Source organism: Acyrthosiphon pisum, chromosome A3, assembly GCF_005508785.2.
Source record: "Acyrthosiphon pisum isolate AL4f chromosome A3, pea_aphid_22Mar2018_4r6ur, whole genome shotgun sequence".
In the NCBI taxonomy this organism is placed as follows: Eukaryota; Metazoa; Arthropoda; class Insecta; order Hemiptera; family Aphididae; genus Acyrthosiphon; species Acyrthosiphon pisum.
In genome coordinates this window covers 5495312-5522024 of record NC_042496.1, presented here as the reverse complement: position 1 = coordinate 5522024, position 26713 = coordinate 5495312, and the positions used below count along the sequence as shown (strand labels likewise).

Here is a 26713-nt window from a genome sequence, read left to right as displayed (position 1 = left end):
ATGTAATTTCGTCCAAATTTGAACTTAAAATGACTATAAAAATAAACTGTGCTTATGTATTTCTTAGAATTTTTGGTAACAGAATTAAATATTTACGTGTAATCTTGTTTTAAATTTTCAACCCTTAGATATAAAAGTTGAACATTTTATACATTTTTAACTACAAAATAATTATTCAATTTTTAATTTGATAAATTTTGACAACATTTCAACTTCAAATGCTTGTAAAAAATAATTGTGCCTATGTATTTTAATATTTTCAACTGCTATTGTAACAATGTATCAGAAGCCTTGTATTAATTTTTTACACTTTTTGGCCCAATAGTTTAGGCAAAATCAAAGTTTCTAAATTGAATTGCTTGATGGGTAAGCACCTTATTCTAACTTCTGTTAATACTTAACTGTAGCTGTTTTATAATAAGACAAAAGTAAAGCATTTTTCTACAAATTCATAGCTCCGACTAGACTAGAAAATAATTATTAGTTTTATGGCTTAGGCAATAATTCTTAAAACTAATCACTAATAGCTGTATTGGTTCAACTTGAATCTCCCATGATCATTAGGCTTCGGCACTCATTAAATTATTACACTGTACACAATGATAATTCATTTTTCAATTTTAATGTTTTATTAAATAGAAAAAAATAGGTTTCTTATTAAAGATATTGTTAACATAAGCAATCAAATGTTCGGCATCTAAGAAATTGCTGGAAAATATGTTTATACTTTCTATACTCCGCGCAGAATAAGAACGTACCCAGGCGGCGGACCAAAACAGGTTTGTCGCGCGCAAGTCGGCCTATATAATAATATGATTTTATGATTTATGTTGAGTAATAAAATAATTAGGTTAAATTTAATTTTAATAAATGATGTGCAAGACATTGCATATTTTTTTTTTTTAAAAGAGGAACAATGTCAGTACGACAAAAAAGTTTATATGGAATGGACTATTTTGAATTAATAAAAAATGACACAATAATTAATAATCTTAAAAATCATTATTCATCTAAAATTAAACACATATTCGATTCTACTAGCAAATGAAACTAAACAAATTTAATTATTATTTATATTTCCTCTCATTGACATTAAAAGTTCAGTCTGCTCAGGAAGAATGGATATTGGTGTTCTAGTAAAGAATTTTGTTCGAGGTAATCGATCAGCAAGTTTAGTACTCCAATGATGAAGATTACATTCCACTGGGACTTTTTCTTTCTTATTTATCTGTCAATAAAAAAAGGTATACAATTTATTTTTTATACAATAGAAATCTAAGTATAACTCACAGTAATATACACAACAAAAGATTTTCCTTCTAAAGTAAAATCAGGTCCACTAATTGGATGTTCTGGCAATTCTATTGAATCATCACTTAATACGTGTACATTCATTTTTCGTAGTGATACTCTAATGTGCCAAGGTTCAATTGTCCAAGGCTCATCTTTATTCATGCTTACACTAACAACCATTTTTTTTAAATACTTTGCAGTCTAAGAAATATAAATTATATTTTTTTCTTTAAATTATTTTTAGATTAATAAATAGGATAAAATTAATAATACTTGAAGAGCGTGAATAGAACTAGGTTTCTCTTCATCTTTGGTTTGGTATAAATTATTTTTCATATGTTCCAAATTATCAGGAGAAGCATAAATAGCTAATTTTGGCAGAATCAATTGATCATATGCATAGGTTGGCCGAACACTTACTAGTTCACCTTGATGCCCTAGTCCTTAATAAATAAAAATATTTTGATTAATTGCATTATATCATAATATTATTAATTAATCTTTTAAGATACTGCCATATCCGTAAACATTGTCTCTGTCTTACAAACGCATAACATAGCAAATTATATAATCTGAATAATTCATTTAACTCTGATATGTTTAATTTTAGAGTGAATTGACTGTAACTAAATGTAGAAGTAACAATATTATCTAGTAGATGACATACCTAGGTTTCTATATTTTAATTTTGAAGTTATAAGTAATTTGTACGTTTTAAAATGCTCATAACTCACTTTAAAATTCAAAAGTAAAAATAAAACTTTTTACTAGATAATAATCTCTCAACAATTAAACATAACAGGGTTAAATTAAATATTCAAAATGTATAATTTGCTATGTTGTGCATTTTGTAAGATGAAGACTGCGCATGCAGTAACGTCCTCTTAATACATGCCTACCTTCAACATATTGAGTTAGTATTACATCAATTTTTTCTTTTTTCATTCTTTCTGGATTTTCCACAATATCATAGACAAAATGTCTTCCTTTCAAAATAGGCTTATGTTTGGAATTCTTCTTTTGTAACTGAACAGGATGGCGCCGTTTAAGTATGATTAAAGTCTAGTAAAAACATCAATGACCAATATTTATTAACTATGCATAAATGTCATAGGTATACTACTATATTAGTAGAACGACAAACTTGATAAATGTTTTTTCACAATAATATAATAAATGTATTGAATGAAATAAAATATACAAATCTTACCCTGTTGAACTGATGAATTGGGCTTTGCACCGAAAGCAATTTAGAAAAATTTCTGAGTATTCCATCCATGATGATTTCTAAATTATATTAAAAAGATCCAAATAATTTAAAAATCTTAAACGAAAATAAAAACCAATTCGTTTATTCAGTTTTTTTGTACATTCGTTTATTCTAAAATCAAAAATCATTAATTGAGGTATTCAATATTCATACGATTCGAGTTCGAGGATAGCCGAGGATTCAATCACCATTCTATACAGTCTGCACTGCACAAACTCACACTTCGCCTTATCAGTTATACCTTATCACTAATCAACAATCTACAAAAACGTTATCTAATTTTACCATGGTACCTGCTGGCTGAAGGACACCAAAGAGTTTAAAAACGTTTTAAACAATTTGTTCTTAACAATTTTTCTTCACCAACCTAACTAAATTTTAAACTAAAATATGATTAAAAGACTGTGGGGGGGGGGGGCTATGGAAAAAATGTATAGCTAAGTATCCCCTAATTGTACCTTTAATTACCCCCCCATTAGTGTTTAAAGTTAGAATTTTGACAAAATTAATAAGTTTTTAATACCTAGGTTTTTAAATTTTTTGTTAGAAATTCATAAAAAAATTTCTTTTCATATCTAAGATTTAAAAATGTACCTAATACAAGATCCCTCCAACAAGTTTTTCTACCTATTACAAAAAAAAAACACATTAATTTTTTATAAGCGTTTGAAGTTCAAATTTGTTACAACCCCCTAACCACCCCCTGGATACACCGCACTAGACGTCACACCCGCATGTGTTGTCTCCGTCTTACACACGTACGAGATCGACAAAATGCGTTTACGCAGTCTAAGTAGACCTCACTTAATTTTGGTTCTAATGAAAAAATACCTATTATAAAATGTACCTAATTGAGATAATATTTATTATATATATAAGGGCAAGACGAGACTTGCACTTTGATGATAACATTAAATTTATTTTTAAAATGAGCTTTAAGGAGGAAGCCCCAATTGTTTTAATCAAAAAATGGTCTAGAGATTCGACCGCAGTCTGCTTACGGTGTATCATGTACCATTTTGTTTTTTAATGGTGTTATAATGTAAAGAAATATCTGTTCTACGCTTCTTATACATTTGATCTTACCAAAAATGTTTTTTAATTAATATTATATAATTATTTTTTTTATTCATAAATATTCAAAATGGTATTATTATAATATTTTAAAACCTCACTTCGTGAATCTGTTGTACAAGAAGCATATAATACACGACGACGTGAGCATTTTAAAAAACTTAATTTAAAAATATTCGGTTGAAAATTGAAAGTAAGTTAATCAAAATGGTTATTTCCTTTTGTAATACTCAGGCTGTAACGCCTATATATAGGCTAGTGCTTTTAATGAAATATTTTATATATATTTTTATATAGGTACAACGATCTATTACACCAATTATTTCAATGAAATCTATTAATGAATTATTTACTAAACTTTAGAGGCCCATAGTTAATAAATTAGTGAACTACAATTGTTAACTTATAATTAGGTATACCAGAAAAATTTCCAGAAAACAGAGCCCTATCATAATTTATAAAATCTATTTAACATATTATAGTTTTTAGGTAAGTACCTACAATTTAAAAAAATTAAGTTAATTTTTCTGTTGTTACAACTGCGTGCTTAAAAATGTTGAAATTGGGATAAAAAAATTTATAGGTTAAAATAATAAAACACGGCTTTTTTTGATTTTTTGAAATTCCATATCATCGATACATAATCTTAAAAAAACCATGCGTGTACAACAACATATTAAGATACACCCTGTGGGCTGCATAGCAATCCGCAGTACTTACTTAAATAATTAATAATTTTTGATAATTATTGAACACGCAGATCCGCTGCAGTCTGCACATTATTCGCGCACATTAGAGTATTATACCTATACAAGCGCAGATGGATTAAAAATATATTATTGAAATTATAAAAGTATTCACACGGTGCAACAGCCAGCAGATCATAATATATAATTATTCATAAATTAATATAATAAAATATATACATACCACATACGTATACCGTAGATGTGCCGACTATATTATTGTGTAGGCGAATCTGTAATGGTGCAGAATCCAAAAGGGTTGTCGCTATTACACGTCATTATGATTGTTATTTTAATTCGTATAATATGACGTATTGTAGTAATGTTGTTCGCGTTGACACGCTGTGAAGTCAAAACGCGTGTGCAGACAGACCGACGCTGCCGGTCAATTATACACGATGTCCCGCTGACATTGTTCCCATTATAAACACCCTGTGGCACACGCGACTTACAAATTATTATTATTATCAAAACGAAACGGCTCTCTTATTATTCGATTTCTCCCACGGCCCACGCGGAGTCGGTGTGTGCGTGTGTATTTTTTTTTTGTTTTTCTACACAATAATAAGCTATGCGTACCAATCAAGAGAAAAGTATGACCATATAATATAAAATAATATATTTCTATATTTATTTTTCAGTGATTGTATTAAACAAGTAGTTTGGGACGTTTGGGTCCCAAATGTTTGGAAAGAGATTGAGGAGAACATTTCATGCGTGATAAAATATAGAAATGTACCTACGTAGAAAATTAATACTTAAAAATAAAACGACATCGTGTAATTATTGTCATTTAAACAAAATTTTTCAACCTCACAAAAATCGAAAACGTATTCAGTCAAGTTGGTAAGAATTAAGAACACCGCGCTTGTACGATTTTTTTTTATTATAATAATTATGATATAGGTACAATTATATTTATTATTATTATTATTATTTATTTACAATAAAATCACCGAAAAATTACAAAAAAAAGCTAAAAATGGGATTTTAATTTCTAACGCTTTGTTTATCACCATAGAAACGAATAAAAAATTGTAATATTTTAATATTAGTTCAACTTGATTACCTACATGATAAAATAAATAATAACAATATAAAATATCCAGACTGACAAACCATCTTCGCTCAGAATTGTTTTTCTTATACAATGATATTACCTATATCATTGAATTCAAATTTAATACAACCATTATACAATGACCCACTTGTAATCTACTGTACAGCAGAACGACATCCACTTACCTGCTTTTTTAAATTTATATTATATACGAGACGTCCGATTATATGGGATTATATCGTCCGATATTATATCCGATCGTCGTGCTTGTTTTATTACCAAATAATTTTTTTTAATTTTTTAATTTATTTAAATATTGAGTACCTATACAATAATTGAACTTGCTTAAATTCATGTCAATTATATTATAATATGATAACCACTGATATATATATTATATATTATATATATATATCAATTAAAAAATAATTTTTTTCGTACCTAAATTTTGTGTGAATCATTAAAATATTAAAGTGCATATTTTAGCATATTCAATAAATAATAATGCATATTTCATTATTTTTATTAGCATCCAAATTCCAAATCCTAGCCCTGCAGGGTTATCATGTTGGCTACATTGGCATACCACGCATAAGTACACATTATTTTATAATTACTTATTGTTGAAATAATATTAATAATGTATTACTACTAAGTATTAATTAAATCGTAAATAATATAATGTAAAATGAATAAATTATATTATTATCATTAAGTTAAAAGTAGAAGACTAAAGTAGTTTATAGTTAAATAATTAAATGTATAGTTTTTAACATTTTTTTTTTTCGTAATGTGGCGCAAGTTTTTTATATGATATAATAACCTAGGTACCGTAGAATGGGGTAACTTTGATACCTATATATTTTTATTCACTAGAGTACCATGATGATTAATTTTTTTTTTCATAAAATGGGGTTACTTTGATATTACATTAAGAAATATAGGTATCAAAGTTGCCCACTACGTTGTGTAACTTTGACAGCATCTTAAAAAGATTGATATCTCAAAAGATATCATCAGAAATTTAAAAATTAAAACGTTAAAATATTAATCATAACTAGCTGTAACTAATATTTAATTTGAGAGTTTTATCGTTAATACAACAGAAGTCATCCATCAAATAAAAAGTTAAATTGTCATAAAACAGTAAAAAATTATCAAAGTTACCCCATTTGACGGTAGGTACCTAATTAAATAGTTTGAACATTTTTAAATTATACTTTAATATATATAGGTTCCTACTTATTAGTTATTTTATATAGTAGATACCTAGCTATATCATAGGACATAGAGTATCAAAACAAATACTTGATATTTTATACAATTTTTGAAATAATTTTAGAATTTTTGAGTTCTTTAAATACTTTTGACTTTTTTGATTTTTAAAATTTTCGATGAGAAAAAATTTGTGTAGTCAAAAAGCTTGCAAATTTAATACATGTTATTATTATAGCCATTATTATATTATTATAATTATAGCTTGATTATTTTTTTAGCCATTTAAAGTTTAAATTTTACCAAATTCATCAAATAGATATTTTAATGGTTTATAAATTTGAACAAAATAGTATAGATATTTTTAGACAATTTTAGTTATTTTGTTGCAATTTAAAAATATTATTCGTAGTAGTTACTTGAATCATGCATTTAACGTACCTATATTATGTGATTATATATTTCATATATTATATAATGACATTTTCAACTGCAATGTTTTCGGCAAAAATTAATTGAATCTACTGTTTAACTACCTACTAGTAAAATAAATTACTTTTATAGTAATATAAATATATTATAATATATGTTATATATGATAATTTATTTAGCAATTTAGGTAGACAGACCTATAGGCCATATAGGAGGTCAGACCACGTGGTCTTCCCTTATAATCATTTTTCGTATACAATGATAGAATTCAAATTTAACACATACATTACGGTGACCCACACTGCAGCCACACGGTACCTATAATGTACAGCCGAACGGTACCAACTTGCCCATCTTTTTTTTGTTTAGTTTATCTTTAAATGTAAATTTTAATATTTTCACTTTTAAATTTACAATATAAATAAATTACCACTTAATAAACGTTAAAGCTGACAACACTATATGTTCTCTTTAAACACCCTGACAGTAACCTGTGAAACGTGGCTCCCCCTGCTCGGCCTGTCATCCCTTAATCCGGGTCTGCATATTATATACACCTCAGAGAAATTTATACTATGATACAATTATAGGCAATATTTAAAAAAAACACAATATTGATATATATATATATACTTTTTAAAATGCATGACGCATGTCTATATTAATAAATTATACAGGTAAAATTATCGTAAAATGTACAAATAAATAATAAATAAATATTCTACAGAGTTAACAGGAATAATAAGTATAAATCTACTTATATAATATATATATATACGATACATAAATATTATTATAATCATGACGCAAAATTGTCAGTGCAAAGATTATGTACAGTTAAAATTTACTATAAATCAAATTATTATTATATCAGCACGGAGCACGCGCGTATTGAATGTTTTGAAACATTCCAATGTATGTATTTCTATATTATGTAAAAGAAAGTTTAAGTTGTTTTCAGATACACAATATAATATATATGTATGCCCTTTACGGTTGCACAGCTGGTATACTTTGAAATAGTCCTGATCCTCAGGTAGGTTACCTCAGGTAGGTACATTATACACGTATGATTTTATATAATCGACATAAACCAGAAACCGCGTTTTGGCTAAGTGGTGGAATAATATTTTATATTATTACCGACGAAGATCATTTGTACACAAAAATATAATATGCCGTATATGATTGTAAACTGTAAAGGTACCTACACGGAGGCTTGTTATTTTTGTGCATATTAAACGTCTCCCGTGCGTCGCATTATTTTGCAGCTCGCCCGTCGTCTTATCGTGTGCCATACCCCATAGGTATGACTATGTAACCATCTCGAGCTTTATATTATACGGCCGTGAACACTAAATATTATATATGTGGCGATCAAGCGCGGTCTCCGAACAACCAACTTTCAGGCCAACCACTCGATGCCGCCAGTCCTACAACACACGAATGACAACTGGTCGCGACTTCCGATCGAGCAATCCCGCGTACAACACATCACCATATTTAGGACTTACTAAGTCTTAGGTATACGGTAAAAAGGCGCACGACAGCGATATTTTATATGTCATCGCTCTACTCGTATAATATTTATACATCATAATTATTACTATTTTATATTACCTATACGCTAAATTATATATATATATATATATATATGTGATCATACACCTTTATGTATACATAAATATTATGTACATCATATGTTTAATCGCAGTCGTTCAGCGTTAGAATTTTGGCGCGAAAAAATGTTCAGCTACTCCATGTCATGACGTTTTACGTAGGTACGTCCGGCGGCGGACGATCAGTGGACGTACTCGTTGACGGCGGTGTAGTGTTGGTTGTCGACGATGACACCGTGGTGGTGACCGACGACCGTCACAGGCACGGAGGCGCCGATTGGCGTTAACGCCTGGTACGCGGCCGCGGCGTGATGGTCGTCGTGGTGGCCACTGGCGCTCATGAGCATAGCCGCGGGTGGCGTGTATCCACCGACACCGGCCTGATGTGCAAGCTGCATCCGGTCGCTCTCGTTCGAACTGGAGCAGCTGGAGGCAGAGCTGAACGGCCGCGCGCAAGTAGTCTGGTCGTACGGGTAGAAAAACTCTGGATAGGTGATATTATACTCATCGACCGTGTACATGTTGGTCGCCGGCATCATGTTCAGGTGAGGCGGTTGGTGGTGGCCTGTGCCGTCACCGCCGCCACCGCTGACAGGGCCGTTGACCAGCGATTGCGGTTCCTGCATAAAAAATGCAAAACGGTTAATTATTGTACAATATTTTATGTACAATTACTTATTTACGATATAGTATAATCAACGAAGAGTATGTAATAATTATTTACAATACGCGTTTAAATATGACGAATAATGACTAGCGTGTGTAAAAACCATTTAACGTTTTTGAAAAAAAAAAGGCATAGAAAGTATTGAAAACATTAACATATGCGTTGTACAAGTGTACAACCAATCGGTGGGTATACAGGTCACTGCAAGGTTTTATAATATAATATAATATTATTATACAGTGTCGTATATATATATATATATGGTATACTATAGGTTGTATATTGTCTATCATAATTCATACTAACAACAATAGTCTGCAGCTATAGGTTGGGGCTAAACGATGGCGTTACCCCGCATCAATAATCAAAAAATGACTCTGTTTAAGAAAATAACCCATTTCTTAACAATATTACTAAAAATGCATATCCGTATAATTGATACCGATTTATTTTTAGGATTTTCTAAATATTTTGGGCAGACCGGCCAGGGGAATTCTTAGCGTGCGGAAATCGAGCGTCAACTACTCTTTTCATAATACCGCTTCATATATAACAATAAAAAACAAACGATATCGATAACATAATATTATACTATGAACTTGAGCGCATATAATATTATGTTATTATATGCAAGCTATTACAAGGGCGGGAAATGTGTCTCTAACGTGTATGTACTTGTGCAACGCTAAAACATTGTTAGAAACTCGTGTATTATAAGCACGTGTAATATCACCGGTGAAGGGTATATATTGTCTCTCGAACAACGTAGTTTCCTCCCAACCCTCCAACCTAAGCCCTCCGACCACGAATTTTTGCTTTGAGGATCACCGGTGGCGGCATGACTGTGGTAGTGCAATGACGACGATTATTACATTATATAATATTTAAAATGTAAATAGGTAGGTATACAATTTGTAATACGCATGCGCGGGTCAAAATGTTTTAAAACCAGCAGGACTGCAGCCTATGAATTTCAACAATATGGTATTATAAATTATAATATATAATATATTACGTAATATACTAATACACGTAGTATACCTATTAATATGTATATTTTTCTTGCTATAGAGAAAAAACTGCGCTGCATAAAGATTACATTTTAGTCAATTTTGTTCGAATAAGTGGTAAAAAGTAATATAATATGCTACCATTACCGTCCTACCGGACACTGGCTGTGTGTATAATCAATTAAGAATAAGTACGTAAATAGTATATTCATATAGGTGGCAGGTGCATATATATCTTAGCCAATTAGACTAATAAAATATATTATAATTTTATAATAATATATTGTATGGAATTAGTCTTAGATCGTAGATACTCATTACTCACTACCTACTCATAGCTTGTACATAGTAAATATTAACGGTAATTTTAATTGATTCAATCAATTTTAAATGTCCAATAATTCACCCTATGGGGTCTACTTTACTAGAATCTAGTAACTTATTGGTTCATAAGAATTCGTCCATGCCATCGAATAAAATATGATTTTGATCTATATGTGAATATAAATCGCTGGCATGTAAACCGTCACGTTACACAAATGAAAAACGGTAATCTTATATTTTGTTTAATAAACTGTGTATATATAATTATATATAGTTTAAAATGCGTATGTGTTTAAATCTTTCACACACTCAAATAACATATTTTTATCTAATTTTCTTAAGTTGCATATAGTGCATAGGTAGTATGAACCAAGATATAATATATTGTATCACATAGGTATATGTAATATTATGTTACATGTTATAAGACAAAGATAACACTTTAAATGTGCATAATGTTGTATACCTACTGTATTACTGTAAACCACATAACCGTTTTTGTAACGGTGTAATGCTAATGCGTATAATTTATATTTTATTATATTAATAATGGCCAAGATTGAAAATTAATATATTCTGTAAAGGTTGTGTAAGAAAAATAAGCAATTATAAAATATTATTACATTCACACAAAGGACAGCTACAAAAATCGAGTCACAAACAAAGTTTAGTTGAATTTTCATGTGATGTATACAATATACATATAATATAATATATACATAAATAGAAGCTGCAAAAATATAGTTAATTTAAATGTATTAACTGGAAGTAACTGCGATAACAGAGATCACATATATACATAGTTGTAGTACCTATATAGTAGTTATATTAGAACTAAGAGGAGCACAAGAGACATATTATAGTTATGGGCTCATGGCTATTATAAATTATAACGATTTCGTTTTGTTTTCTTAAGATTTAAACGAAATTCTCAAATTCACCTAATATTAGAGAAGACAATGTTATCCGTCTATAAACGTTTATGGGGCATAAGTCTATTTTAAATTGGTTTAAAATAATAAAATATGATATTATCACACTATACGATATACCGCCGTTTAACGAAATCTATATAAGTGTATAAATATAATATAATATACAATATACCTACATACATTAATACATTACACATATAGACATATTATCATATGCATAGTAGTATGGTAAGCAGATACGCTCGTTTAGGTGCAATAATATTGACAGGCAAAGATATAACACGAACTACGTCATTGTATAATACTTTAATGTACATTTATTATTATAACACAGCTATAATGGCCGAGACGTCGTTTTAGACATAAATATATATATATATATAACATTTATAACGGGCCAAAACTAAGATTTTTTTTCGTTTTATACACTTACGCTGTTACTGCTCACGTAGTCATTGTAAAGTCCGCCACTGGAATCACTGTACTCTTCGTCGGTGACCACCGGTGGCCTGTGGTACCTGTGATTTTGGTTCGATTGCCTTTGGCTTTGTTGCGCTTTGCTGGGTTTGTTTTGAATTGCAGCGTCTTCATTGCCGTTCTGTGACGTCGCGCAGCCGCTGTTGCGCACGGACAAGCAGACGTCTTTCATTTCTGACTCGCTGCAGAATAATCACGTATATTAATTTATAATATAGCTCCATCGATCGTGCTCTCAAATAAATATTTGATTTACTTACCTCAGTACGTAATTTACGCTAACTATACAATGAGGCCTTGAAGATCTACTATTATGAACTATAGTGGCGTAACTTTGAACCCACACCCAACCACCATCTTTGGCCAACAGCCTGTAGTATTTCGTGGTGACTTGGCCTTTCAATAACACTGAAATGAGCAAAATAATTAATTTTTACCGACATTTTTTTTTTCAGTACTTACGTGTGTGATGCGAGAGTTTCATGTTATGGATATCGTTGCCGTGTATGTAATGATAGAGTGTCTTTTCGATCAAATCCTGAGGTTCGTATCCTGTCAGCTGAGATACTCTGTAATTTAATAATGAAATAAAACGCCATGCTTTTTACACAAAGTTACATGATGTAAAATAATATAGAAAATCAAACAAAGGACGTGCGTTGGAAAAGTCTATTAACACATTTTTAACCATTACTCATTAGTTGTAAACAATTAAATGGAAACAAAGGTCTATGTTATCTAAATGGACATAATAAAGCAAATTCCGAAAATAATATTGTTTATTGGGATTTTAAAAATAGCTGACTCGACTAACCTGGCATCTAGAAATATGAGCTTCAAATCCAAACTCGCTCGAAACATAAACATATTTGAGTGCAATTTAATCTCTGTGATAGCATGTGGAGGTAACGAATGACCAACTGCTACTAGGCCAACGGTTTCTACCCCGGGCATTCCGGCTGGATATTGTCTCACTTTTAAGTAACCAGAACAGTGTATTACCTATATATAGTTAACACAAAAATATGTAAGGTGTAATTAATAAAAAATTCTAATGCAGTTATAACACTATATTATAGACTACATTACTACAATATAGATACCTAATAATTATAAATTAGCTGAAAAATATTCGTCGTAAAATGCGCTATATAGTCGCTACTAGTTTTTATGAATACTTTATACTTAAATATTATAGTATAAAATATTACAAAAACTCAATATATTATGATTTAATTATTGGCATTGATACTGAATGTATTTTATAGTATGGACATAGGTAATAACAATCTTATACAAATTAATTTATAATTGATAACTGACGAACTATAGATAGATAATAATATCAATTTTAAACACAGTTAAATAACAACAAACATATCATGATTTCATTTTTAAGGCCAATTACCGAAATCTACAAACATACACACGACATATATGATATAGTATGTGTATACAATATGATACTTTTTTTTCGTGTATGCGAAGGCAAACGAATATAGTTTACATTTACTTTAGAAATATGATCCCCTTGGGTGTTCGACGAATATTCAATATGACAATATCGAAACGGATGTATACCTACTTACATGTCTAAACAAATACGACCATTGATAGAGTCGTATAATATATATATGTACCTACTGCACCATGCACTAGTCAATACTCACAAACACAATAATATATATTATGTGTGTGTGTTATTATATTATGCCGTTGAAAAAATACCATTATAAAATATATATAGGTTTACGTATATATGCTATATTATATTATATAGGTGTATGTGAAAAAAAACAACAACATAAGACCTGTTCTAAAGGTCATTGCTGCATCATATAGCCACATGGGTTATAATAGGCTAATGTGCACGTTGAGAAGGTGTCAAGAAGTCCATTCATAATAGCCGAGACGTGACCACAACCAAAAATACGAGATTTAAGTATTAGAATAAATTAAATACGGGTCTCTCACAGGTGTGAGATATTTTTTTCTTCACCTCCACCTCACTGTCTTTCATTTCGAAAAATATACCCAAAAAATACCAAAATGTACCTTCGGCACCAGGGACAATGGGTTCTGAATAGTAATAAAAATCATAGGTGTTCTCCGTGGCTCAGACACGTTGGAGCCGATCGTGAGGTATCAATAAGCGGTCGGGATTAGAGACTATTATAATGTGTAGGTACTGTGTAGTGGTACCTACGACGAATGCGACCGGTTCGCGTAATCAATCTTCGGATATCGACACCACATGTGGAGTGTATAGGTTGTTTTAAAACGTTTTCACTCTTGCATTCGACATGCCTGGACTTGGACACGTTTCGGAAAACTCACCTATAGCGAGGACGCTCGTAATGTTACGTTATACAATGGAAAGGATTTGAAAATGCCTGTACATTATTCTTACTTTGAAGTATAATTCTCCAGAACGTGACTACCTATTGCGATTCGAATTTTCGTGTATAGTTTGTGCGTCATGAACATAAATATATGTTATCACAACTGGAAGTGTGTATACTGTATACCAATACGGCAATACATATAAATATTATACAATATACGGTTATTTGTATATACGTTAGAACGAAGAAGACGCTACAGCCGCAGGTGTGGTCTCCATCTTACAAACGAATAACATACTAAATTGTAGGTTCTAAATTATCCATTTAACTCTAGCTGTTATGTTCAATATCAGAGTAAAAATTGACCAATCATCAAATTTAAAAGTAAGAATTTTATGCAAATGAATCTCATAAGTTTTTTTATATTTTAATTTTAAAGGGAGTTGCACTCAATTTAAAATGTATGAACAATTCAACATTTTTAAATTCTCATAAATCATAAATTCCTTTAAAATTAAAATATAAAAACATATGAGATTAACTAGATAATATGTTTACTTTAAAATTTGATAATATTATTTCCATTCGCAAACATAACAGAGTTAAATTAATTATTCAGAACGCTCAATTTGCTATGTATCCGATTTTAAGAAGGATATGACGCATGCAGATGTAGCACTAGCGTCCTCTTACATCGCGTATAATTTTCTATATTTATTTTTAATATAATTGTGTACAGGATCTTGTACTTCATGTCATACTTTGCACTGGGAATATAATTTATCGTAAGTGACATAAATTCATAACTCATGAGCATAACATAATAATATGATCTATAATATTATATATACATTGTAGTACAGTTGTATAGGAATAAGATCTATATTCTATTTCATGTAGGTATACTAGTGTACTATTATACTAGCCACTAGTAGGTACACAATTTTATTGTACTATATCCTATTTCGATAATACTAACAATTAATACTACTATTCTATTAAGTAAGCGTGCGCAAAATTGTTTGCAGATGTTGCTAGAATTTCCCACTTCTGCAAAGTGAGCCATAATAGAAATCTTTTCATAATGTTGTATACTATTGTACTCCTCCTAGTCCTAATCACCGTAAACATATTTTTCTGATCCGGGCTAATCTTTTACAGTGTTTATTTTTATCTAATCATAAAAAAATTTACTATATGTAGCCTATGTATGTTGACATATGTTGTATGTTTATATGTACTGGATAGGTAAAATCTGCTTATTTTCATTTATCAAACAAAGTATACCATAAACAACGATTTCAACGAAAGAAATGTATATTTAGATTAATTAAATTAATTATACGATATGATTGTTCCGTAGAATAAATGTTCAATATAGTATTTATAAATCTATAAAATTATTGTAAAGAAGAAAAATTGCACGTAATTCAGCGGCCACTGGCCAATATGCTGTATTATATTATTATAGCCGCATAGCCTAACCATGTATTTATACAGCACTAATCAGAAATATTATATTATATAACTATCTATGTAAAAAGGTACCTATAATGTAAAAAATATAGACAATATGGATCAGTTTTTTGATAATACATAGAAAAATTAATCGAACAATAATTCTACACTGATATAAGTAGATATTGTTGCTGTTATAATACCTATTTTATACAAAAATAATTATACCTATTACCTAAATAATACATTAAAATTTAAAACACAGCAGAGCAGCCAGTAGATAATTATTTAGGTCTTTACTATGTCTGACGGAAATCGCTGTTTTTAAGTTTTTCTTATCTTATATTATAATATAGTCATATAGATTACGTAATTTATTGGTTTGTACCTATGCGGCTATGCGCGCTGCAGAGTGCAGGTTCGATGCGGCGATCAACTGCATTATTATCTGCAATAATCTATATATGTCATACTGGCATACTGCAGTATACTGCATGATACTATGTGCTTACAATGTATCATACAAATATACAACCCACAACAAAAATTGCTCAAAATAATATAAGTTTTAGTGGCCTCCTAACCGACCTACCACGCTAATAAGGATAATCGTCTGGCTGTAATTTTTACTACGGTATCGGAACCGGCTGCAGATAAAAAGGAAAAAAAGAATCTAGGTAATCCAACGTCAATGTAGGTTTATAGGTCATGTAGCATTTATTATATATTATTACATACACATACACACCTACAGATTACAGCTACCAGATGGACCGATACTCCATGTTTTCCTATGTACCATAAATCAATATTATGTAATATTAAACGATATCTTATTGGCCCGACCTGGAGCAGGACATGTACCTACTACCTTCCACCGTGCAATATACGCAGCCTTGATACGGCCAGATGATCAGATATCGCACGCTTTATCATTTATCCTGGAGCGAGAGTTCGATCGTCCTGCGGAGAAAGAAGTAACGAGGAAAAAATACTGAAAAAGAGGAGGACTCTCGAAGAGTGTTGCGAGGACGCCCGCGGCGAGCGCGGCCAATGGCAAACGGACGGCCAAAAACACAGGTAAATACGGCGGCGATTAAACTCACTCGCGCGCGCACACCTGGGCCCCCGCAACATGGCGCCGCCCGTTGTATTTTATTATTTTACTCCTTTTTATTTTCCCCGCTCCTTTCATCCCATTTCCTGCGCCCTGCCCTTGCCCCCCTCGTATGTATATTTATATTATGCTATATAATATATTATTACGTATATATTATAACAATTGACACGGCACACACATACGGCGTGCGCGTACAGTGTGATTTTATAATATATGTGTAATATTATATATATATTTATTATAATGCTGCAGTAATACGCGCCCGTTCGTTATATGAGCCTATATATGCGCGAGCATTAGCTCCGTAATGTATGCACGAACACACGCCAGAGCACACGAGTGATTTTTATGGCCTACACTTAAGCCGTCCGCAACAACAAAAAAATGTACATCATATATATTATATATATACATATATAGATCATAAATCAAATAATATATGAAACTTTGCTATGTATAGAGATAGAAAAACGTATAATGTTATATAATAAATAATAATATAATACAGTATACCTCCACCTATATATTTAATATTTATATATATATATATATATATACATATTATATAAGTAAGTATACACTATAGTACTATAGTCGGCTACCATTATAGTGCCATCCCAATTCAATGTGTATACCTAATATTATTATTATATAGATCCTAGAATTGACCAAGTGCAGAATATACAGCGTGGGGCATTTAATATATATATATATACTATCTAGCGTGACGGTAGTAGTGCAAAGGTAAGTTAAAAAAAATATAATATACAGGTACACGTATAATACAGAAACACGATACGTCATTTTATTTTAATAAAAACCGCTACGATATAAAATGATTTTAACTCTCAACACGTTCACATGCAATACATCAATACGTATATTTAATACTGAGGTCTTGTAGGGGCGCCATTTCGGGGGGGGGGGGCAGGGTGTGCACTCGCACACCCTGTAATTTTGTTGTCCACAATAAATTGGCCTAGGCTTAATTATTAATACTATGGCCAGATGGCCTTCAGTTTGCCAATCTTTAATTGTGCATGCACCGCAGCTATTCACTGATAATCATAAATAATATTATAATATTGTGTTCTTTAATTTGATAATTAATAAATTGATATCGGTATCACTTTATCCACTGGCACACACAAATATGTGTAAATGGTAAGTGGCTACTTACTGATAGACAAAAGACATAATAATATTAATACGCATCTATTCTATCTAAAAATATCTTTACTATACACTATACAGTATATACACAGCATGTATGAACGGTAAAATGTAATGTGTTAACTATAAAAATATGTTTTTATTAAGTATGTTTTTGATACTGTAATGAATCTATAATGAAAAACTGAAAACACTAGAAACGTTTTTTTAACGATTGGCCTGGAGGTTGGAAAAAATTGGCCTCTTTAATTGTTTGCACACCTTAAAAAAAACTGAAATGGCGCCCCTGAGGTCTTGGTTTGGAAACAATCTATTTTGAAACTATGCACGCTGGTCATAATCAGACATATAAAAACTAATATCGAGCAAACATAAAATTAAATAATTATAAGATATAAAGAATCAGCGGACAATATTGTGGGCCATTCGAGTGTTCCCGATTAGGGTTATATACGAAAAATGTCATATATTTACTATCACTATATATTATTACCTATATATTATATAGAATACAGATAACAACTGTTCAAAAGAAACCACAAACAATTATACGATAATACTTAATTAACAAACAATGTGATACCTAGGCGAGGTACCTACCTAAACCATGTGATATATTATCTTACAGAGTATAATATGTAGTATAATAATTATTATACGCATATTATTTGCATTTTATTAATTATTATGTTCATCGTCGTATCGGTATACTCTTAGTGCTTGAATTGGGAAAAGTGATATAGGAGATACAGATATACTTTAACGTACGGAGTCTCATACCATTGTTTTTATAAAAAGATATTTCTGCTTATTCCATAATATTTATCTTTTTTGTCTAAATGAAATGCAGAGAAGGACTATTATAGAACACTTTTTTTCATAATTATAATTTTATAATATTTATTAAAAATGTGTATAAGAAGAAACAAACTATATATAATATACTTATAGCAATATAGGTGTATTGTTATTTCGTGTAGTACACCTTCAACGGCTTCAACACGTCTGCATTAAGTAGGCACGAAATTAATAAGAACCAATAGTTAGATTGAAAAGTGATAATACGCGTTACAGCACTTTTTAAACTTCCAATTTTTATTCTTTTTTTTTAAAATTAACATTAAAATGGCAAATTTTTTTACGCGCAGAGTTGTGTGACAAGTAAAATCATGGTAAAAATAGATAAAAATATTTTCCTTTTTTAGAATGGATTGCGTCCCCCATATTATGTCTTCTATTATTTTTTATATTCAAACACTGGGAATTTAAATGTATGACATTTAATTCCGCAGTTATATCAAAAGTAAATGACAATTCAAAGTAGGTAGGTACATATGGTACAGTGGCATTTTCATGTAAGTGGTTGTTTGTATTTCAGATGGTGAACTTGATATAGTTTGTAGAAGCTATCATCAACGATCGTATCATAAATATAATGCAGAACACCTGTACGCATAAAACAGTACCTACCTAATAATTGTTTCAAACAAAAAGTGCTAGGCAAGTTAACGCGTTCATTGCACAGAATATTCCTCGATATATTCTTTTAATTGGCTCTAATCCAGCTACCGTTAAAGATAATAAGCTAATTACATCGATCAGCGTCATTGAATAAATGTTATAGAATATGTGTTTAACGACTAACGTCTTAAAAACCTACCACAATTTTTCCATATTTTTTTTAGTTTATTGGTATAAACGCACCGTGGAAAATACATAGACAAATAAATTATACGCAGTAAACGTGTTAATAATATAATATTGTTTTTGAGCATATTAAACGCTTATTAAGACAATAGAGTTGCAGGTATAGAATGATTGGGCAAAACCTAATACGAATCAAATAATATACTGAACAAAACATGTTTTTTCTTTTTTATTGAAAATAATTATTTGGCTAGTTAATTAATTAAGTTAGTTAATTTATTATCAGCTAATTATAATTATTTAAACAAATATGAAATCGATTAGAAGTTTTTTATATTAAGATTAAACCAAAAATTGTATTATAAGAATTTCCACTAACATTGAATGAAATATTGAGTTTAAAACAATTTTAAAAACTAATTAAAATATTATTATTATTATTTTTTTTTTATTTTTTTTTATATAGGTGCTTAGGAAAACATTACGAGCGTCTAGAAACAATTAAAAATCAACTTATTAACGTTTTACATTATATTTTTATATCACTCATTTTTTTTAGTTAGATAAACAATAAAGTTCTTATATGTATAAAATTAATTTAAATGTATAATAATTGTGAAGGTTATTCTGCATTGTTTACATATGCTTTACGCATTATTATTGTTTACACAGTCAACTATTTTTAATTTAACTTATTATTATTTTGCATAAAATATTATATTTTATAAACATTCTTCATTAATAATTAGATAATGTTTTGTTAATATAATTGCACATCATAGACTATACACGTGCTATTTAAATCTTAAACTGTGTACCTCAAAGTTGCATTTAAAAAAACTATAATTTTTTTAACTATTTCATCTATTTATCTAATGAAAAAATAAATAATTTAAATACTGCAACGCGGTTATTTACAATTTAAATATTGATTTTGATTTAATTTGATTTAAATATTGATCTTTCGCCTTGTTAGCTTGTAAAATCATGTATGGGTATGTACCAGATGACTATTGACTGTATAGTAAATTATGAAAGTAAACACGTTCAGGTTTTTGTATTAGCAGTAAGTGTTTAAACTGCCACCAGACCATTTTATAGTTTTATTGTTTAGGCTGTAGTTAGTGATTCAGAAAAACAATAATATTAAATGTCATTAACCTATAGGTAGCTTTGTTTCTTCGTGTTTGTCGTGATAACTTATAAGAACTCTTTATCCTTATAAAATATAATTTAAAAAAAAATAACATGTTACATTGTTGCTATTTTTTTCTTATCATTATAACACGTACCTAGGCCAAAGATAGGTAATTCTACATCACCTACGTGTTAATATGTAAGTTCCATTTTTAATAAAATATGATAAAAGTACAAAATTGATGAAATACCTCCGAAAACTGATAAGAACTATTTTTTTAAGCTACCTATTCAATATTATAAGTACCGTTGTCTACATTTTATTAATATTTTTATAATCAATCATAATAATAAATGTATTATTATTATTTATTATTACCTGTATTTATACCGTAACTTTTACTAGCAGGAAATAATAAAAACCATATCAATATTTTGTTAACTGAGATTTACGGTATATAAAATAATTGGAAAATCAGTAACTGTAAAAATATTACAACTAGTGACTCTCCAATTAATTTACATACTACATATATACACTGATACAATGTCGCAAAATAATTACTAAACCTATCAGCTTACATTAAAATAAGTCGTGAATCTAATTATATAACTATGAATTAATACAATATTCTATTAAAGTTATTTCTTATTAAGTTGGCTTACAATGGAAAAATGTAATCATTTTTGTTATACTTTGCTACAATGCTACCAACCTATTCCATCTGTACAATTTGTATCCTATATTAATGAATATAATTATAAAGTATTATCTAATATACCATAAATTACTGATAATTAGGTACTAAATATTCAAACATATTGCAGAATATCAACATAGCGAAATTTTCAAGCTTTGAACTTTCAAAAATTAATGTTTTGTAAATACATAAAATTGAAAATGTTTTCTTATATACCTTTTAAAATATCACTCTTATACTAGATACTTAATAATAATATGTCCTAAAATCTATTATTATTATATCACATAACTAATTAACGAGTAAAATATTGTCCTAAAATTAATATTTCAAGAATTGAAAACACAAGTACATTTACCGGCTCATCATTAGATACCTATAGATAATACAAAGGATTTGATTTTAATTAAAAACCCAATCACCAATTTTGCTTGTTTAAGTTCTTAACATAATGTATTTATCAATTATAACTTTAACTATATAACGTATAATATAATGTAATATAAGTTGATAATTTACCTTGTATCCTCCTGTCGTAAGCCCTGCATTCCGTTTTGCCAATACACATTTCATTCGTAAAAAAAATACACGTGGAAGTTCAAACACGGTTGAATCTATAATTTGTTTTTTTATTAGTGTCAACCATTTCCAATACATCGTAAGATATAGTCTATAGTAACTTACTCATCATCATGTTCTCTGCTGGAAGATTTTGAGGAAGAGGTGGACTAAGCACTGATATCATTTCATCGTGATCAGCTTGATGGATATATTCAAATATACTATTACCAGTCAATTCCACCTTAATGAAGCAATATCAATCGACATTAAAAATTATTTGTTTAAAATAGTGATTAAATAAAAAGTACTTCAGAAACATCTGTTTTTAAATATTAAATATAAATTATAATGTAATAATAATATATTTTTATACCTGTGACAATCCCAAATGAACGGACGCTGTTTCAGATATATACATGATTTTACCATCGCCGCCTACGACGAATATAAAACCATCGAGACTCTAAAAATAAAATCATAGGTAAATATAATATGAATTATACAATAATTATAATTATCAATTGTTATAGTTTGGTTGAATATATAGCTCCAGAAAATCACATTTCAACAGTTTTTCCGGTGTCATTAAGTGGATTGATGAATGATATTGTAATAAAATATTTATATAATCGTAATTTGTCATTAGATTGATCATTGATTAAATACAATCAATGGCTTGATAAAATAATTGGGAAATTAAAAACAAAACTTTGTTATTTGAATTTCAAATCATCACACATATAAGTTTTACCCGTTTTATCTAATTACCTTTAATATATTTACCTGTAGCAGATACGAACCAAGCTCTTTAATGCAAGCTTCTTTCGCATGGTTTGCTGGAGTCGCTGCACCCCAAGCGTCACCCAAACCTAAATTATGATAGGTGTAATAAATATTATTAGTACTTAAATATGGACATTACAAACTAATTCTAAGTACAGATAAGAATAAATCACATGTTATATTTACCGTTAGGGAAGACGTGTCTCATTTTTAAGTAGCTAGTGGTCAACCGAATGACTGAAGCTTTATCTAATTGGCTAGTAATGGCAGCTGGTAATGGCAAGAGTTTGGCCAACTCTAGGAATTCGGCATTCTCGTTCTCCCTACGTGTCCTTGCCGCATTTCTGCTCCTCTCTCTCATCTCTGTAGACCCGAAAACAAGTAAAAAGTCACGAGTATTAATAATCAATTTACCCATATTTACATCAAATGAATCAGTTCTCCGACTGCAGTACACCGAGTGCAATATATTACCGCCGGCGTGCATTTTGAATTCCACGTATTTCCTCGATAACTCTCGCATAAATTAAACGCTATTTTTTTATTAAAAATAAATTTAGACGCATGGCGGTAAAATTGTGAATTCTGTTGCGACAAAAATCAGTTCTATCTGACACTGACTCACCGAGACAACTACACAAACTATCGGAACTAAAACAATTTGACTACATAGTACATAGCGCGGTTTGTTTACCAAAGCAACCTTGACTCCTGGTTTGGACATTGTTTATATTTTATAATATGGTCACTTTGTTTTATTTCCTAGTCTTTTACGTATTAAATGTTTATATTTATAAATTAAAGAAAAAACGTTGACCTCGGATCTAAGGCAGGTCATTTTCCTCTGGTTAAGAAATAATTAATACTACTTTATAATAGGTACCACCAAAGACGGGCGAATGATCTTATACATGGAATCTAATTGATAAATGGATAAAACGATGATCATAGTTTCATACTATTTAAAATAAACTCTTATATCAATAATATTATCATTCCGTTTTATGTTTGAATTACCTACAATTGACACCTACCTTACATATATGTAAAATAATATTATAAATATACCCATTTAAAATTTAGAATATAATAATAATTAATATTATAACAATATTGTAAACAATAATCACATATAAAATATGAGTCATAATTCATAGTAGACAGTAACTAGTAGTTTAATTTATTATTTGAACGTCGTACACAGATTTATTAGTTTTGCACTATTATTACTATACAATAAGTAATAACATACAAGGTATATTATATTACTAAATTAATTAATATTTGAATACCTACCTACCTAACTAATTGCATATTGAATTTAATGTAAAATATTTAATCGTTGTACAAATTTTAAGTACACCCACTACCTAGGTTCGATAGCTGCATGCCTGACTATATGGTGTAATACCAGAGTGAAACATTTAAAGCATTTTTTTTTTTTTACAGCAATATTGTATGACTTACTCAAAGTGTTTTTTGATAACGTCATTTTAACGAGTGCAATAAGGAGAACGCACAAAATGTGTTTAGTGCGATAAAATTGGCTTCGAAGTATTACTCTAATGTGCTACTATATGAAAGTATACATTTAACAACCATAATAATATAACATAAGTGAAAAATATTGTTTAGTTTAAAAAGAAACCATGTTCAACAGATTAATTAGAAATTGTATTACATCACAAAACAAAATTTATTTGATACGAATATACGATTATACTAAGAAGTGAAATACTAACGCTGTACCTACGTTGTTACTAAAGATAAGCTGTATAGTTTTTGTATTGGACAGCTCGTGAAGGATACCAATGATTATGTGTATAGTAATAATAATAAGTAAGTGTAATATATAGTTCAATGATTATGGGTTATAAGTTATAATTATTTCTTATGTTAAATAAAAAAAAAAAAAATAAGAAAATTCATAAGTAAAGGTATACATAACATTTGTATGTGTGTGTGTGTGTGCGTGTGTATTTTAGACATTTTAAAAACGACCTCAGAATAATAAAAAATACTTTACACTTCAACACATCGATTTCTCATACATATATTATAATCGTCATAATGCATGTGTAAATTCTATTATTTCACCTCTAATTTTGTTTTTGTTGATCATAACGAATGCGCTCGTACCTAATAAAAACAATGTAGAACTTTATTTATTCGGATTTCTACAATAATTATTTAAATAATTTGTTTCAACTTGTAATATTATGTGCGTAAGTAAATTTGAATACAATTATTTATAGACCCGATGTATGTGAACAAGAAAACTTAGATATTATTACTATTTCATCCCATTGGTGTGCACACATTTTTTAACGCGACCGACCAACAAAAGTGGGCAAACCGCCGGCGCGTCGGCGCACGTGCGACAACGGTGAACGGTGACGCACTCGGTTTGCGAAAACGTGATTTATCTACTAACAATCAAAATCCATTTAAGCAAAAATGTTTCCAGACTCACGTACTCGAATATATCACTATAGGGCACCCGCCAGTTTACTGATAAAAAAAATAATGAATAAAATTATAATAAAGTATAGAAGGAAAAATGTGAAAAAAAACCTCAAATCAAACGTATAATAACGCTCAAAATATACATTATATAATATTATAAGTACTATACCTTTGGGCATCGACAACGGGGATTTCCTGTAACATTTCCTTTTGGTTTTCATTTTCAAATCTTGGCACATAGTCCCGACTGCCGGTGACAAAATGTTTTCCCGGCACATGTATTAAAACTGCGTTTTACGGTCGAAGCACACTTACTCACTGACCACCACCGCAGTTGTACAGACCGTCGAATACTATACAAACACTAGACGTGTACTGCAGTGAGGGCACCGCCAAAAACGAACGTACCTATATATGCCGACAGAACGGAGAAATTTCAAAAACATAATAGATACACACCAGGTATGAACGGACGATAGTGTGGTGGAGGGGGCGGAAAAGGTAGACATTGGGTCGCCGGGACCTTTGGGCTCCTCACAGTCTGGCTGACCTGCAGGCATTGTTCGGCCAAAACCTTTCGGAAGAAGTCATTCTAAGAACAGATGTGTATTTTATTGATGGACCCGTCTTTTTTTAAAAACATATTTTTTTTTATATGATTTATATGGTAGGGACGATTTTAGTAGGAAATCCATTGAGTTTACAGGTAAAATTTAAGTTGAGGATGAACAAAACAAAACGTATTATTTGCTCATCGTGTTGCCGCCGCTGAATACAGTATATAAATTATAAACCAACAGTTATATGACAATACCTATAATACTATGTAGTATATATACGTATTTATATATAATCCTACTATATATTGTAGTCGCACATATACCTAATATACAATTTACTTAATATACTTGCAGTATATAGTATATAGTATATAATAAATATTATATGGCTATATATATATGTATATATGGTTCAAAAGTGGTATTTATATAGGTACGGTTTACTCCAACAAGCCAATATTATTATTTTGAAATACATATTAGGTATATACGTATTGTACTGTAACGGGTTATAAAATAAAAGATCACATTAACAAAACTAAAACATTTAAAATATTTAGTAGGTACAAAATTATTGTTATTTAAATACTATAATTATAGAGCGTTATATAAAACAATAATATTGAATAAAATATTGGAT

The 26713-nt window shown here is 29.8% G+C and overlaps 2 protein-coding genes across 3 annotated transcripts; both read right to left on the bottom strand.

The window, feature by feature from the left end:
- Positions 1–606: 606 nt before the first annotated feature.
- On the bottom strand, positions 607–2780 carry LOC100159528 (39S ribosomal protein L9, mitochondrial). The gene is made up of 5 exons (XM_001944287.5): positions 2504–2780; positions 2193–2355; positions 1567–1736; positions 1291–1494; positions 607–1228 (listed from the first exon to the last, which is right to left on the bottom strand). The coding sequence occupies exons 1-5, from the start codon at positions 2570–2572 to the stop codon at positions 1061–1063; spliced, it is 774 nt and encodes a 257-aa protein (XP_001944322.1). The 5' UTR covers positions 2573–2780; the 3' UTR covers positions 607–1060.
- Positions 2781–7813: 5033 nt separating this feature from the next.
- LOC100166361 (single-minded homolog 2) lies at positions 7814–26295 on the bottom strand. Of its 2 annotated transcripts, none has more exons than XM_008183462.3 (11): positions 25683–26295; positions 23234–23410; positions 23033–23133; positions 22638–22727; positions 22388–22505; positions 22223–22317; positions 12937–13124; positions 12585–12691; positions 12383–12530; positions 12079–12304; positions 7814–9329 (listed from the first exon to the last, which is right to left on the bottom strand). In XM_008183462.3, the coding sequence occupies exons 1-11, from the start codon at positions 25789–25791 to the stop codon at positions 8892–8894; spliced, it is 1797 nt and encodes a 598-aa protein (XP_008181684.1). In that variant the 5' UTR covers positions 25792–26295; the 3' UTR covers positions 7814–8891. The 2 variants fall into 2 exon arrangements, with proteins under 2 accessions (XP_008181684.1, XP_003243628.1); XM_003243580.4 differs by having other exon boundaries at positions 23048–23133; positions 25683–26292.
- Positions 26296–26713: the final 418 nt, after the last annotated feature.